Source organism: Crocodylus porosus, unplaced genomic scaffold, assembly GCF_001723895.1.
Source record: "Crocodylus porosus isolate Cpor-Errol unplaced genomic scaffold, CroPor_comp1, whole genome shotgun sequence".
In the NCBI taxonomy this organism is placed as follows: Eukaryota; Metazoa; Chordata; order Crocodylia; family Crocodylidae; genus Crocodylus; species Crocodylus porosus.
Window position 1 is genome coordinate 36,478,084 of NW_017728886.1, and position 17,264 is coordinate 36,495,347.

Below are 17,264 nucleotides of genomic sequence, written 5' to 3' on the forward strand. Positions count from 1 at the left end.
TCTCACCCATTGACTCCTCAATCTACATTTTCACTGACTACCTGTCTTGTATGCACACCAGCCCAGCCTCTGGCTTCTTTACTTTTCATTCCATCCAGAAAGAGCAAACACTAACTGCCAAAACTTTGTCAGCCTGATGAAGGGTTTTTGAACCCGAAAGCTTGCTTAATAATTGTTTTCCAACTATTTAAGTTGATCTAATAAAAGATATCAGATTCACGCAAAGAACCTTGTCTCCTTAAATGGCTGAATGTATTTGAAGTATGCTATCTGAAAGCAGAATTGAAAGCACGCTAGTGATAAATTTATTAATAGACAAAGGGTTGTAAGATTTCTAATTAAAATCGACCAAGACCCAGTAATGTGGAATTTATTCAGGATGCAACTGAAGGATGGTTTACTTGCAGACGCACAAAACCCAGCCTAAATGAGTAACAGCTTATTTTTAGTTACATTTTTTTTAACTGCCGCGCCCTAGCAACTCAGAGTAATGTGACTTTTCCTGTGCTTTTGGGAAAGCAATTACATGCAACAAGGCAACTGTGCAACTGCAAAATATCAGCATATCTAATGCACAGAAATGTGTAAGCCCCCTGGAAGCAAAAGAAAATTTGGGAATGATCCACCTTTGCTTGGATTATTCTCTATTATCACTCTTTTCTCCAAAATTCACTTGGAAAATTACACTGTACAGTCCAGCCTCTTCTGAGCTGCAAATCAGACCATTAAAGCTATGAAGGAGTTTGTCTCATTCACTTTGTTTTATCATAATTGAAGGGAATGGCATAAACTTCCAATATACCTACTTCCATTCCCTTTTCAGAGGGAAGAAACTGAAGTTGTAAAATCCCTGTTCGGTGGATTCTGCAATCAATTTTGTCATTCCTTTTGACACAACTTCCTTCTCAGATACCTTGGTGGTTCTTATCATATTACTGGACAGTTTTGTCTTACTGTAGGTCTCAGTGGGTGCATATACATGTGTACTTTTCCGTGAAGTAGACTAATAGCTCCATAGTAAATCATCACAGTCTACATGTGTACTGCTATTAGGGTGCAGTAAACTAATTACCTCCACCATAGGATAATATTGTCAGGGACAGTAGTACTGTCTTGTGGCGAAGTATTTTACTGCGCTGAAACACACGTGTAGATGCTGACTGGGAGCATAAATTGTGCCTGGTCAGCCCAGCCAGCCGGGGGCCTGCTCTACCCTGGCTCAAATTGGTGCTGTCCTGAGTGAATGTATAGACACTGCATCCAGGAACAGTTGACTGTGGCTTGAACTTCACTAGAGTTTATTGCATCAGTTTAAGTGCATGTGTAGATGCACCCAGTGCATTTAACATGTTCCTTTTCTATTTTTCCACCCTTCTTTTGTCAAGACTGATTTTCCATTCTCCTTTTAACAAGAAATACAGTAATCCATTGTTCTACTTAGGAAATCTTGACACTAGAGGACCGTTTTCAGAACAGCCCCTCTTTAACTGGACCTCTGAGAGTACTGGCAGGTGTTAATTCAGTTGACAGTCAAGCTATTTCATCTGTAACGCAAGGTTTGTAGTTATCTGTTCTTGAGCAACTGGCTTCAAATTCTGCAAAATTAATCTGGGCTTTTTCAGTCTGGACCCTCTTCTTTCTTCCATTTCATTACTATATCCACAGGAAGGATTCTTGTCTCCTCTTGGAGAATTCCAGCCATAGATTCCATCAAAACATGAATTTTCTTTCAGAGGATTATTTTAGGAATACAGTTCTCACAATTGCAGAAATTATCCTTCTGCCTTGTCCAGCAGTGTTTTCCTGGTTTAAAGAAAGGTCAAATTCCTGCATCTTACCAATTCTCAAGGTATGCAGAGAAGCAAAAATCAATGTTATAGCACTCCTGTCTCATGCTCATAACTATTTTGTTCTTGTGGTCTTTGGTAAACCCCTCCTGTTTTCTGCAGACTTTCTATCCCAAAGGCAAAGCATTCTTCAATTGCCTGAGCCCATTTCATGAGAGTTTGTTGTGTGACTGTAAGACATTCTTCATTCTCAGAAAGGGGCCTGAGGTCGCTTTGTACCCTTTGTATACTTCACCAAAGAAATGAATGATTTAAGAATGCAAAAACTATTCCTTAGCAGTGTTGGAGCTGCACGCATGGCACACTCTCTGCCAGTGTTCTCTCTTCAGACACAGTACTGCTGTTTTAACCAGCTTTCTTGACCAGTTTGTTTAAAGATTCTTGAGGGTTTTTTATTGTGCCATAAAGTGATGAATACAGTCTTACAAGGGGAGCTAACTGATTTTTTTGCATTATGTGCAAAATCAGAACTTTACTGAGAAAAGTGAAGTTCTACAGAACTACTTTTAGTTAGAATTTTGAAGGCTGTTTCCTTTGAAAAGGTGATCTGCTGGGCTAGGATAAGAAATGACAATTCTATTTTTTTAAAAATTGTATTACAGGAAAATATGGAATTTAACCCAGCTTGATATTTCTACCAGAGCTAAGTGTTTCAGGCTCAGCTTACAAGACAAAACATAGACTCCCTTTATCAGATATAATGCTTATTATTAAAAACTAGCCATTGGCACATTCCACAGATTACATGAATCCCAAAGGGATTGTCTTGTGTGCATAAATGTCTTGCTCTATAGAAGAACATTGCTAAGTAATTAATCTAATGCAGTAAAGGTATGGAGGTAGAGGAAAGTTGCCTAGAGTTTGGGCTTGCAAATCACAGAAAGAGTGTGAGCAACAAATTGAAACCCCCACTTCTACCCGCTTTGGACCACATTCTTTGCCCAGTCTGGCGCTTCTCATGATGTTCAAATGGTTCCTAATGTGACTGTAGGTAACTTCCCAGTTATACGTCCTCCCTGGAAGAACCTTTTATTTACTCAAAATTTGCACATAAATATGCACAGATATTAAATGGGGAGGGCTTATGTAGGAAGGGGATATTTGTTTTGAGGGGAAGTTTTGAGAGAAGACTATCAACAGGTAAGGAAATCAAGAGAGGGATCAATCAGCACAGGCCAAAGGTTAGAGATGAAAGTGGGAGATAAATACAAAGTGCTGAGGGAAGCTAATTTAGCATCCTGTATTGAGTGAAGAATTATTACAGTTGGGGGAGGCAGTAGTTGCATAAAGCAAAGCAGAAAAAAAAAGTCATTTGGGATTCTAACCAATACAGTTGAACCCAGGTTTCAAACACCTCAAATTTTGGCACAGTTCAAAGCTAGGGTTCTGGTTTTGTTGCAAAATTCAGATTCAAAAAATTGTTTTTACTCTGCTGGATAATTCAATGCAGTTTGGGTTCTATGCATGTAAAAATATCAAACAAATTGCATGAAAACACTCTCTAGTCTTGGCCAGATAAATAAGAGAAACCCTATATTTTATATATTATTTTACATATCTTTATGTGTGTGCTTACACTTGTTTCTAGCTGTAGCAGTTGGTAGATATAGGTCAGAACTGAAATCTACAGCTATCTAGCATTAATACTCAGATTTTATTCCTGTGGCTAGGTGTAATCATTTCCTATGTACCTACAACTGTATTTTTGTTGGTGCTCCCATATGTAGCAAAGATGATAGTGCTTCACATAGTAAATCACTGACATGCAGAAGCCATGAGAAGGTACCTGTCTCAGTGGTGTGATATTGTTGTTACCTACATCCTACTGAATGAGTTTCATTTTTTTTTCTGGTTAACACATGTGAGGGTTCCTGAACTGCCCCTTGCAAGTTATTTTTGCTATATGGAAATTAGTCTTTTACAAATATATTCTCCCTATTTTTGATCTTGTAAATAGTTATATCACTCATGAATTCTTATCAACATTCAGTTGTTTGGGTTTTTATTGTGTCTGCTCTTGTTTGGCTTTGTTTTCTGGTAACAGGCTTTGTTTGTGATTCTGTCATTGGTTTTCTGCCAGAAAATTATCCACTTAGGAAAGGTTGTATATGGGCTGTTAGTCATTACTCAAAATGCTGAGGCCTGTCAAAGAAAAATATCATCATAGCTTTTTTTCATTTGTGGGAGGATCCTGGTCCCAGTATATGTTGTATCTGGGGATTTTCCCAAAACTTTCTGGTGCTGGGTGAAACACAATAATCCTTCCTGGTCTACCCTGAACAACATCATTCTGTAAGTACAGCTTCAAGCTGTTTTGGGAGATCTCTGAGACTTCAGCTAATTTGTATCAGTTTTGAAAAAGGTGTTTATGATATGCTGTTCCGCCACTGGGTCAACGTGAAACTCTCTTATGAATCTATGACAAGTTCCCACCATGTCTAGACAAAGTGCTGCCTCGCAGAGTGATGCTTCTGTTTAATGTCTGATAACAGTTGACAGCCTTTTGGCCATCAGTAGAGCTAATTGTGGGGTTTTCATTCAACTGATTCTTTGGTAGAACACGTCCTTTTTTGAAAAATCAAAAATTTCCATGGAAAAATAGAATCAGAACTTGTAGAAGAGGTGATCTCTTCTATTAAACCAGCTAGATTTTTGCAAAAAAAAATCTGTCTTATTAGTTGGTCTAATAAAAAATATCATCTTTACCATGAGTTCTGATTCCTTTTGCCTCTAGACCAATACAGCTACAACTTGGATACCTGGCCAATGGAAAATGTCTTTTTTTGGCCAAAAAGTATCAATTTTTTTGTCAGGAAAACTGAAATAATGACTTCCAAGGTCCCTGCCTGGAAAGCTCTTATTAATTTCACTTCTCCAATGAAAGTGACACTGATTTAAAAAAAAAAAAAAAAAAAAGTCTTCTAGGCAAGCAGCTGGAAAACTGCAGCTGGGTTGACAACAAAGCGAACGGATAGAGTGCCCCAAATCTCTACTTCTTGATCGTTTCTTTGCCAGCTGGGTGGTGGTGAGAAGCGGGGAGAAGTTGGGGCGGGGCAGTCAGCCTCAAACAGCTGCCTGCAAGAGTTCTTGTCAGTTCTTCTTCCTGCTTACAGGACTTCTAAGTAGGCAAATGAGAAGCTGAAAAATTCTGCTTCTAATTTACTATTTTTTTCTCAACATTTTCTCTTTATCCTAAATGAGGATGGACTTTTTGACAAAAACTTGATATTTTTCACAGCACAGAGATTCCTTTTTCCATTCAGTTCCATTCTTGAGTTCCAGTTCCACTCTTAACAGTGACTCCTTTCGTGGTCTTAACCATGCCACTTAATAGCCCTCTTTTTCATGGAGAGGGGAAATGCTCCTGTCTCTGGGGCTAGGGACAGACATTACACATAAACTGATATAAATGATCAGAAACTGGTTTAAAAACCTATAACAGAACAGATGCTTAGTGCACATCAACCAGTTTGAAAATGGCTGAAACCAGTTTGCGATAAACCTGGTTGAACGTAGTATCAAATTTAAATGATTTCGGTCCAACTGGTTTATACAATGTCTGTCCTAGATTCCTTGCTGGTTTAAGATAAACCAGACTCCCCCAGCATCCCAGCATGCTCTCTGGGCTGGCGGGGCTCTCTGCTCCACAGCCTGTCCCTTATGCTTCCTGACCAGAGCTCCAGCAGAGACTTACAAACACAGAGCATCTGCCTGGTTTCTCCTTGCTAAGCAGGGATTATTCCTTCCCCATGCCCCACCTTACGCAGACACCTCAGCATTAGCTAGAAGACCACATGCTGTCTATGGGTCCATGCTGTGGGAGACAACAAAGGGACACAGGCTTTTTGGAGCTAATCAGCAGGTAGCTTAATGTCCTTCCTTGGAAAAACTGTTTAAGAAGAGCTTGAAGAAAGGCTTTGTTTTCTTAATGGGTTGATAAACAGTGAGTTAGGGATGATAAACATTCCCTGCTGGGCAGCTCAGGAGGGTCCTAGCCACACACCCCTCTGCTCAGTGCTGTGAAACAAGGGAGGGCTGCTCTATCACCCCCCATCCCCCAGCTTCTAGCCTGAGCCACTGGAGATATGTGCCTGCATTTCTAGAATAAAAAGGGAAGTCTATCCACCTCCAATTTATTTCAAGCTTTGCAGGTTCAACTAACCTACAAAGACTGAATCAATTCAGACCCAGGCTTTTTAAATGTCTGTCTCTAGCCTGGAGGAGTGCTATGGGGTATTTATGTAGTGTATTGGAAGCAGAACAGTGTAACGAAAATGAACAGGTGGTGCTTATGTCCAGAGCAGAGGTTCTTAACCTTTTGTAGATTCTGGGCACCCTTCAGAAAATGCCAGTTCTTAGTTTTCCCACATTTTTAAATATGGCAAAATAATACCACATTTTTTCTTTGCAAAGAATTCAGAATACTTTTAATACTATGGATTCATATGTGAAATTATTGGGTTTATCTTGTGAATCATGTTTGCACTCCTAACAGTGCTAATGTTACGTGGCATGCCATGGCACCCCTAAAGGATCTTAAGGCACCCCAGAGTGCCAAAGCACCCTCATTGGGCATCAGTAGTCCAGAGCATCAGAGATTTTTGCAGGAAGTACTAAATGTCAAGATTCCAGAATCTACATTAGCCCATACATTTTCAGGTGGCATTGAAGTAAGTAAATTTGTCCTAGAAAACACCAAATGATTTCTGATCAGATTCTCTGAGTTATCACCTCTTTCTGCGCAGTTTCAATGCACTGAAGTCAATTGATCTGGAACTCTCTTGATACAGAAGATGCACATTATCTGGAGTTATAGCCCTGGTACTGGCAAAGGGGAAAAACAAGGAAGATAAAGGGAAACTAGCTCCATCTTAACCTTTGATAAACAGGCCCTTCTGGATGGACCATTTCTGCACTGAACCATTTGAGTCGGGGCTGGGGTCTTCCTCAGCCTCATCTAGCAAAAGAACTGGTGCTGCATAAAAGAAGCCAAATTAGGCACATACCTAGGGCCCTAAGCTGCGGAGAGTCCCTGGCCCTTCCCCCGCGGCAGTGGCGTGAACAGCTTCATTCACTTCCCTTTCCTTCTTCAGTAGTAATCTGTAATAAATCATTCCAAGGTTCAATTGTCTTATCCAGGCAACAAGAATACTTTGCCTGACATGGTTTAGACAAGAACTCCCCCTGCCCTTTCTCCAAGTTAGAGAATAATAGAGATGATGAAACAAAATATCTCTTAATTAAAAAAAAGCATGTCTGAGAGATTAAGAGACCAACTGTGGTTAAGGAAATGGTCATAAGCTTCAGTGGCAATTGGTTATCTTATCCAAAATCAAAATTTGGTTCAAAATACTTCATGAAAATGCACAGCTGTTCCTTTCATTATAAGGGTAAGACAGCTTGAAGAAAAAAAAAGTCTGTAATTCTAGCTGTAGCAGGCCTGTCTTACTCTCAATGAGTTACAGCTGGCAGGCCATTTGAATTTCCCGTGAATAATATTCTCGTCTGAAAACAGAACCAAGGGGCAGCACGGCATGAAGTGGTTTCCGTAGCAACATTATTTGTATATTGAAAAAGTGACTGTTTGTTTTCAGGGGAATTACATAGATATGTGACGTTAACTGTCTGCTTAGATAAAAATAACACCCATTTGATGAATCAAACTTAGAAAAGATCAATTAGATGGATTTTTCAGCTTGATTTCAGTGTTGCTACCAAATGATTCAATGAATAACTTTCAGATGTTTTTCAACACCATGCCTAATGTATGATTTTTAAATTATTTATTTTAAGCTACAGATCATTAAATCCTTCAGATTTTTCTGTTGCTTGCAAAAATTAGAGGCTATTGCAGGAAGTATTGGCTTTAAACGACATCCAGCAGTCAAACTTTTATGAGGAATCTAACCGGATTTGCCTTCATTTAATTTTGTAGGACCGAAGTCATATAGGAGTGTATAAAGCTTTAAGCCCTGCTCCAGAGAACGTCATAATTGTGACTTGGAATATTTTATATCTCATCCTCATTTCTCCTGCTTGTTGCATCTCATAGTTGCAATTTGGAGAGATGTAGACAGTTTGAACTTGTCAACATCTTGTGAGGACGACCATCGCTAAAACTCTGTGCCTTATCACCAAACACAAATGAAGAAAAGTTTTGCAGTAATTGGGAGGTTACTTTGGAAGTTAGAAATTCTCAGATTTCTCTAGCCTCACCTGGGAATTTTTGACTAAAACAATAATTACAATTGTTTTTAAATCCTTTTATTCACTTGTAAAGTTTTGGGACTGCATATATTCACAGGCCTTTAGGCTTGTGGCTAAGGGTGACCACCATTTTTGTTTCAGGAGAACTTCTGTGCAGAATTTAACCTTGCTATTCCTACAGAATGCCTGTAGCTTCTGGAAACTACAGCATGCTTTTGTGTATAAAGGCATCAACTTTGAGTAGATTTCTGGTCCCTCATACCTCCAGATAGAGCTAAATCAATTTAAAAAAATTCTAATGGTTCCACAAGACCTACATCTTGAACAGCAGCAGCTGAGATTTAATGAAATATTGCCAGTCTACAATTATGTGTTTGCAGTAAATGGCAGTCTGCATGGTTGATCAATATTTTCCATCTTACCATGTGTGAGTGTGCAGAGTAGGACAGCTCCACCTGATGGAGTGAGGGGTATTCAGAGAAGAGCTTTTGAAATTAGAACAAGTTAAATAACCTTGGCTAGCTCCAAAAAATCATCCATCTAGCTCTTTGCAATCTTCAGAGGGAGAATTTTATAGTGGGGAGGATCAGAACAGAGAGCAGTTTCTGACAAAGTTCTGAAAGAGTACATGCTGAAGGCTCAGCAATGAAGATGTTCAGGCACAGTTTCTTATGCCAATTATTTTCTGGTTTATGTTAGAAAGATATGTTCTGTGAGTCAGAAGATCAGATGAATACCAAACCAAGGCAATGTGATAAAGAAGCACGAGGGAGTTTATTCAAACACTGAGAACCATAGCAACAAATACAGAAGTAATAACGAAAAATGTAATGTGACAGCACTTAAGGCCAGCAACTAAGTACAATTGGGTCAAGATATGTCACATTCTCATTGTTATCAGGTTTTTATCAAATGCCTTTTCCTCAAATGTGTGATATCACGAGTGCAACCTATGAAGAAAGATGGCACTGTGTTTTCAAAGCCCTCTACGGTATTTGGGTCAACATTTTGCAAACCTCAGTGTCTGCAGTAAGACTAAGGCACCAAAAAGAGGGATACGTTTTTAAAAAGGTGTGAGTATCCAGCAACTTCCAGCAAAATATTTGGGTGCTTGCTTAAATAGCCAGTTAGGAACCTAACTTTAAATTCTATGTTTTAAAACCCATAAGCCAAGTATATTTTTGGTGAGAGAATAATGTAGCAATTTGTGTTAGTGAGTTTAATCCTTTTGGGTAGGACTAGGAAGTATTTCACCACTGCTTCTGTATGCTCCCCTGCTCCTGGCAAAAATACCAAAATGCCCAGTGCAACCTGGAGATTTGAATATACAGCATTGCTTACACAGAGCATTCAGAACTCATAAGGTGAAAAAGATAATGAATCTGGAGTTACCTGCTGGTATCTGAGTCTTGAGGGCACTTGCTTTCATGTGTTCAGGTTTTTCCGCATTACCAGAAGGGATAGGAGCATACTGTCTTCCAAAGGAAAGCTGAAATTTATGAAATCACTTGACTGTAGAAGCAGGGCCATGAACCCTGCTCCCTTCCATGACAAAATATCATGTGATTTAAGTTAAAATTACAAGAGTTGGCAACACTTGAGTTTGTTTTAGGTTTCCTAGTCAAATAGGTCTTCAGTAGAGTCTGGGCTGTTCATCATATCTTACAATTTCATTGCATTAATATCTGCCATTTCCCTTTCTTCCTGGCAACCTCCAAAGACACTGATTATTCCTATGACAAAAGACAGCCATTATATTTAAAGACCTGTCACTGAATTCAATTTGGGCCAACATTTCCCTCAACTCTAGCTGTGCTTCATTTAGTGCACTTTGCTATTTTAAGGTGGCTGTTGTGCTGTATCTGTGTCTTTTCTTTAGAAGCCTATTCCAGTTTCGCAGATTGAGGAAGCTGCTTTTTTTCCACTGTTTTTTTGTTTGTTTTTTGCAGCTCTATGATGGACCCAGCACCCAGTCCAACTTGATAAACACTTTTTGTGGAAATACCATTCCCCTTGTAGGGAGCACCACAGGAACCAGTCTTCATGTGGAGTTTTACTCTGATGGAATCACCTCTAAAAGTGGGTTCCAGATGCTGTGGTATATCAATGGTAAGCTACTCAGAATCTCTCTCACTTATAGTATATGATTTCTTCTTTTCTACAGTATGCTATTTCCAGCTTTCTTCATCTAGATTTAGTATGTTGTGTGTGTATACACACTAACAGACTGACTTGCATCCCCATTAGCATGTTTCTTACTGAAAAAAGGCCATGAACTCAGTGTGCAATATAACAGAAGGACCTCTCACCCCTGAGCAGTACATTTGGAACAAAGGTGAGGTGCGTATGCAGGGCCCTGTGGGTGAATTTGTGAAGCTTCTCATGTGATGTACTTGCTCTCTGAAGAGAAAACATAATGCTTCATTGATAGGGTGGCCATTGGTCTTGTTTTATACTGGACTGCCCTGTGTTTTAGCCCTTTGTCCTCTGTCCATTCCTAAATGAGGACTGGACTGCAAAAAGTTCTGTTCTATCAGTTTGTTGGTGAAATGCATGTCAGTTATTTGTCCTGGCAATTCTATTGTCTGTGCCCAGAGGTAGAGAGCTACGCAGCCAGGAGTAGCAGGATTTGGAGCCAGCCAGGGAGGGAGGGAGGTGGAGGATCCCAGAGGTTGGTCTTTCTGTGCCTATGCAAGGAGCCTTGGCTGCAGCGCACATTCAGGCACAGTGAGAGCCTAGGCATTGTTTCATACCTGAGCTCCCTGACTCTGGGCTGGGCGAGTGCAGCTGGGCCCAGGCCCTGGGGGCAGCTGAGGTGCCAGGGCTGGGCAGTTAGTCTGCACACACCTCCCCACCAGGCTGCCTCAGCACAAGATAACAGCTTTGAGAGCTGGCAGGTGCAACACTGCATTTGTAGCCGCTAGAATGCCAGTGGGACTGGGAGGAGGCTTTTGTCACCGTCTTTGGACCAACCAAGCAGCCTGGTGAGTCCTTGGGGAATGAATCCATTATTTTTCCTCCAGGACAGGCAAACCTGTCTGTCTCCTGAGTAAGGAGGGGTAGGTCCCACTGGGCAGCTGGCTGCATTGCCACAGGCATCCAATGCCCGTTGACTCCGCTCAGCCCAGTTCTGACCAGAATGGTGCCAGAGCAGATTCCCAGATGCCTAGTGTCTGTGCTGAATGCTGATGTGGGGAGGTGAGGTCCCTCTGCAGTGTATGCCCCTGGCTCTCAAGCATAGAGCTGGGCTGGAGTGAGAGCAGATCCCAGTAGGGGGAGGGGGTGCTCGAGTCTCACACCTGCTATGCCACGTTCTCTTGAGGCTGGCCTGTCTGGAGAGAGTGGCAGAGCTGTGGGACATGTGAAACTGCGATGCAGGGGAGCAAGTCCTGCTGGCTGAGCTGGAGAGGCTCACAAACTTGCTGTTGATTCTACCACTTGCCCTCACTCATTTCACAGGGTGCCACATGTTCATTGGTGTGGAATTCATGGACCCAATATAGCACTCTTTTTGTAGTGGCCCCACCCCTCACTGCTGATTGGCCAAGGAGATGGTGGCCCTGCCCCTCACCACTGATTGACCAAGGGGATATTCCTGTATTCTGAGGAGGTATTCTTTAAACAGGGGTCCAGGCTTAAACATTCAAGCCTCAATTAGTCCTCAGTTTCAAACGCATACAGGTTCAGAGTTACTGATCTGGATATTTAGTCCAGACCTCTGTAGTTTTCTTTGCTGGTATCTGCTTCATTTCACAAGTAATAAATTCACTTCCAATCTCCCTTTTCTGTATGAAATAACATGTGCTCAGGGTGCTTTTTCCTTGTGGCCTGCCTATAGCAGAGACTGCCACACTGTTAATTAAATAAGCATGTGTGCATGCGGGTTAGTAAAAAAAATCTCCCAGGGACTGTGTTGGTGCAAGGTTCTTGCTGCTTCAGAAATGAGGCAACTTCATTGCTCTGCCTATTTAGCTGCAATATTGCACTACAAGACTGAGTGTTACACCACATCCCATCAAAGAGGATTCGACCTTGAAAATAATTAAATAGCCACAGTTGCCCTGTCTGTCTAATCAGTTCACACTGTTCAGCTTTGGCTGCATTGTAAAGCAGCTGAAATCTGCTGGGGAGGCCCCAGTCTGGGTTGCTGAGGTGTATGCCTTGCTCCTTATTGTTTGAATAGGAGTTCCTCTGCACAGCCACAGACTGCAGTCATTTGTTGGCTCCCAGAGGGCTGTATTTGACTAGACAGTTGGGTTTAGAATTCAGAGGAGGTCAAGGAGAGTTTTTGGGAAAAGACTGACATATGTGAAAGGAGTGAGATCTTTGGCTAGAGCCCAGCAGGGGAAGTGCTCCAGCACAACGGTATGTTCTTGTGACTGTGGGATGATGTCATCCTTGGGCTACACAAAGGAAGAAAAACTGGAGCCTTTTATGTACAGAGACAGATGACATCAGCCTCCCTACAGTAGCCATGGTTTTAGTTTAACTTTCTTTTCTAAAGCTCTGAAAGCTTGCAAAAATCTGCGTGGTGGCTAAGCCTCTCTTTCTCTCTTCTCCCCTCCCCCTTGCTTCCTGAACTCACCAAACTCACTGTTAGCCCTCCATCCCACATTCCTCTCCCATTGTACATTCACTTCTGTGTCAACAAGCGCCTCCTGGCAGTTCCTGTGCTCCAGACTTAAGCCATCTCAGCCCGCTCATACTGGAATAAGTTCCTTTTACACAGATTCCAGCTTCCTTCCTTCTTTCTTTTGCAACCTATTACCCTTGTTCTTACTTTCCTCTGTTATCACAATATCTAGTTATCCCATTTAACCACCTTGCTTAATAGTGTGGGGGTGAACAACTGTGCTCTGCTGAATCAAATCAGATCTGCTTGAACATTCAGAACTCTAGGCCACGTTGCCTTTCCCCTTTCCCACTGGGTGACAAAGGGACTGGAATCTGGTCCTGGCTGAGAATCTTCTATGCATGTGGACAGTACAGATGGCTCCATTTTCAGCTTCTTCCTTAGCCTCTATTCCAGCATTCTTCCAAAGGTGGCTTTTGTCAGGAACCATGGGTGCTTGTCACACCAGGCTCCATGCTGTAGGAAAACTTAGCATGTGAAAATGTTTGCTTCTTGCCTTAAAATTTAGAATCATAATCAATGTATTGTAATTTCTTACAGTGCCTCTGAATATTGAGTCTTCAATGAAATACTAACTTTTGAGTGATTAGTAGTATGTAACTTTTTTCCTGCCTACTTCACACTGATTTTGCATTGGGCCTTCCTTTTGCTAAAGCTGGCTCTGTGTATTTCAGAAGTGGGAAAGGGTATAGACTAATTACTTTGGGAGGGATGGGGGACTGCAGCAGCATTCATTTTGAACCATATCTCTAACCTAGACCCCAGATCTCTAGATAGAAGAGGCTGTGAGCCCACGTGTCTCTCTTGTGGTGCCTCACCTAAAAAGACTGTATACTGTTGACAGATAGCAGATTTTTTTTTTTTTTTTAGCCCAAGGGGTAGATGACTGTGTTTTGGAGATTAAGGTCTTGTGATCTGTTCCCCAGGATATCACTGTGTGTATTTGTGGATGGACATGGTGTACAGTCTCTATGGCTAGGTACAGACATTCAAAAAGCTCAGGGCAGAATCGATCTAAGTTACGCAGTTTTCTGTAAGCAGAATAGTTCAGATCACAGAACATGCAGTCGCCTTAGTGGGAGGAGGCAAATCTTAAACCGGCTTCCACCATTTTTAAACCAGTGTGCTGAACAGTGCACTGAATTTCTTTTCTGTTATGGGTATAGCCTGGTTTCCGATCATACCAATAATAGTGTAATGTCTGTACCTGGCCACAGTGTGTGGTGTGTGTACCAGGGTGATGAGAAGAATATGTCTAGATTTGCATCCAGGCACTTTTGGAGCTCCACAAGAAAACACCCCTCAAGCTTCCTTCATCAACATCTTTTTTTGAAGCTATGGAAAGGCCGTAAAACCCCTGTTGAGGCCTAACACACCAAGCTACTTCTGTCACAGCAGGGCACATACCTGAAATATTTTTGACTGTCAGAGGAAAACCCAGCAATCTTGGGTCTTTATGATATGCAAAACTAGTACCAATTTAACTATACTGATTTAGTTAAATTAGTGCCTGCCTCTTCTGTGGCTGCTCTTATTTCAGCTTATATATACCTTATAACAGTTTAGCTTGAGTAGTAAATGGTAGCACATTTACCATTTGGTATAAATCAAACCAGTATACCATTCTTAAACTGAAATAGGAATATCCAGCTATGGGAATTTCATTGATTTCACAAAGTCAGGCCTCAAACCAATTTAGTTAAATCAGCACAATTTTCTTCTGTTAGCAAAGTCTGAGAATATTTAAGGGATTTGTTTCACAAGAACAAAGCCTGACTGCAAACTGTATGCTCCAGTCTCACATGTCTCAGGGGGGGGACTTATACAGGAAAAATTCAATTTTAGTCTAATGCACCTTTAAGAACCAGCGAGCACTTGGTAATGCTCTGGGCATTGTAGGGCTGGTAGGATGATTGAATTACTTATCTGTAAAAAAAGAGGTGGAGGTCAAAGGTCTCAGTGCAAAATTACACCAGTGACAACTGTCACACTCTGAGAAGACATGTGTTTCCTCTACCCCACCTATATCATTAAGCAATGAACAGAAGAGAGTCAGCTGCTCTTAAAGCTGCATCCCTGTATTTCCTTAAAAGAATGAGTCATTAGATGGCATTAGATGGCATGGCTTTGAATAAACCTAGCACATAAATTAAATTTTATCCCCACAGCACAGGCAGACTTCACATCTGTTACACATTTCAGTTCTCAGTGGCATATGTATTGCATTCCCCTTTAAAAATAAGCACTGCATACCACTGGGAACAGAATGATATGCCCCTCTGCCTCTCCAGACTCTTCTTTTTGCTGGATTTCTCAGGGAGGGCTGATTGATGGAAAGGCTGTAAACAGGCACATTTAGTTCACAGCTCTTAGTCTCCATTATTCTGTTTTCACATTTTTCCCCAGAAGGTAAAAACTGCTAAAAAGTAAATAATTGTTAAATATTGGATTTCTAGGTTTGAAAAAGTTTGTTAGCCCCGCAACAAAGCATAGCAGAGACAGACTGAGTCGGGATGCAGCAATCATTCCCTGCACATGAAAGTTTGGCCCCCTGGGGTTTTATATTCTAGTACAGGAGTGCTCAACCGCTAGCCCATGGGCTTTGTCATGTAGCCCATAGGACTCCCTAGATGTCTGGAAATATAGCAGCAGGGTAGTAGTGGCAGCATTAGTTGAGACTCCCCTGCTGCAAAATGTTTGAGGTTGTGGGGAGCCTTATGGGCCAAAAAGGTGGCCCTATACATTATATCACACCAGTGTGTGGTTAGATCTGGGTGCATGGGATCAGCCCCATGGACCGACCCTATTCACCAATCCCATGTGGGATCCAGCCCTCAGACTAACCAGCCCTCAGACATATTCAACCCACAGAGTTAGAAATGTGGGTGCCACTTGTCTAGCACAGTGGTTCTTAACTTTTTAAGACTCTCAAGGTTCCCCTGGTTAGACTCAAGGAGCCTTAGGAATATGCCAGCTCTTAGCTTTCAGTCTTTTTGATGACAGAAAAATAATAGAGCAATTTTTCTTTTGCAAAGAACACAGAGATTACAAAAGGTTAAAATATTTTTGATGCTATGTGCACCTGCTGAGCTTCGTGGAGCCTCTCCCAGGCAGACCTTGAACAAGAGCCCTGAGCCTGCTACAGAGTATGTTCCAGCTTCCTGGGTGTTTACTTGTCTCCTTCCCAGGGAATACCCCAACAACTCACCTGCCATGCCTTTGATGTTGGGTTCAGTCATGAGTGACTGGTGCCTCCTGAGGGGGCACCCGCAGAAGCCTCCAAGAGCGGCAGCCCTGTCAGGGGGGGCACCAGCCTTACCGACAGCATCAGTGTCAGCCATCAGGAGCGGCACTGGTCCCTTTGGCGGGGGCATGTGCACCCCCATGGATCCCCTTACTAATCACCTATGAGTTCAGTAGTGGGGTTCCCCTTGGTGAAGGGAGGATGCACTGGGATGTTACTGGTGAATGCTCCAGGGGCTCCACCTCCCCCAAACCCCTGCAGTGCACCAGCGTGTTGGGATAGTCAGACATTGGTCAGTCCGAACTTTTCTTGGGTGCTGCAATCAAAGCATCCCTGATCTCACAACCTTGACCTTGGAGGTCCGGCATCACAATGATTTGGACAGCTGCCTCTTTCCTGTTGGCCATGGTACAGCTCATCTGCCATGGACCTGGCATCAGTTCAGTACCCCCACCCTGATGGGGCTTTTTGGGTACAGGGTCAACCCTGTGACGTTGGGTGTCCTTGAGGGGCCCCAGGGTGCTCAGCCCCCAACGTTAATCCTCTGGCCTTTTGACTGGCCTATGGGGCCTCAAAAGGAATAAAAAGAATGGTGAACAACTTAAACTTCAGGGAGGGCCTGGGGCCTTCTCCCTACTCTCGCGTCATGTGTTGAAAGGTGCTAGTTGTCCCTTTGTGTGATCCCAGGTCCTAGCTCACTCTCTGGGCCTTGTGCTCAGTAATTCTATGATGGGAAATGGATCCCCTGCTGGGTCCTTTCCTGGGCTTCCCCCTTGGAACCAGGAGTGTTCCTGACTGGCCCGAGAGGAGGACTCATAACCTCCTCTCTGCTGCATTACCCCTGCCTTTTCCCTGCTTCCAGCTTTTAACACCCCAGGCGGCATCTCCTGATGATGTCTTCCTCCCATGCTACTTCCAGCCATATAAAAAAGCGGCCCCACCATGGCCCCAAAAACAGGAGAGGGGTTTCTCCCCCTCTCTTTTCATCCCCCTGGGACACAACCCCCACTTAAGATGCCTTGGGGTGCTTCTGTTAGCTCTCCAGGTTTCCTACCTGTCTGTGTCCAGATCATCTTGACTTCGTTTTGCACTCTTGATGGCCAGGTTTCACTCCTGCACCTGGATACGAAATCTGCTACGGTATTAGTTTTTCCAGATCAGTGTATTATCTGAAATTTGAAAGGTTGCAGGGCCCATCTTGTTATTCTGGCATTGTCTGTTTTGGCCCTGCTTAACACAACTGGAGTGGGATGTGATCAGTGACTAATTTAAATTCAAAGAATTCATAGATTTAATTTTCATAGACATTAGGGCTGGAAGGGACCTTGGAAGA

The 17,264-nt window shown here is 42.4% G+C and overlaps 1 protein-coding gene across 1 annotated transcript in view; it reads left to right on the top strand.

The window, feature by feature from the left end:
* The window catches only part of CUBN (cubilin), a 251,865-nt gene that overhangs the window by 78,924 nt on the left and 155,677 nt on the right, over nt 1-17,264 (top strand). The window contains exon 28 of the mRNA XM_019532506.1: nt 10,004-10,163. Within this exon, the coding sequence (XP_019388051.1) occupies nt 10,004-10,163 (160 nt within the window). The remainder of the gene's footprint in view (nt 1-10,003; nt 10,164-17,264) is intronic.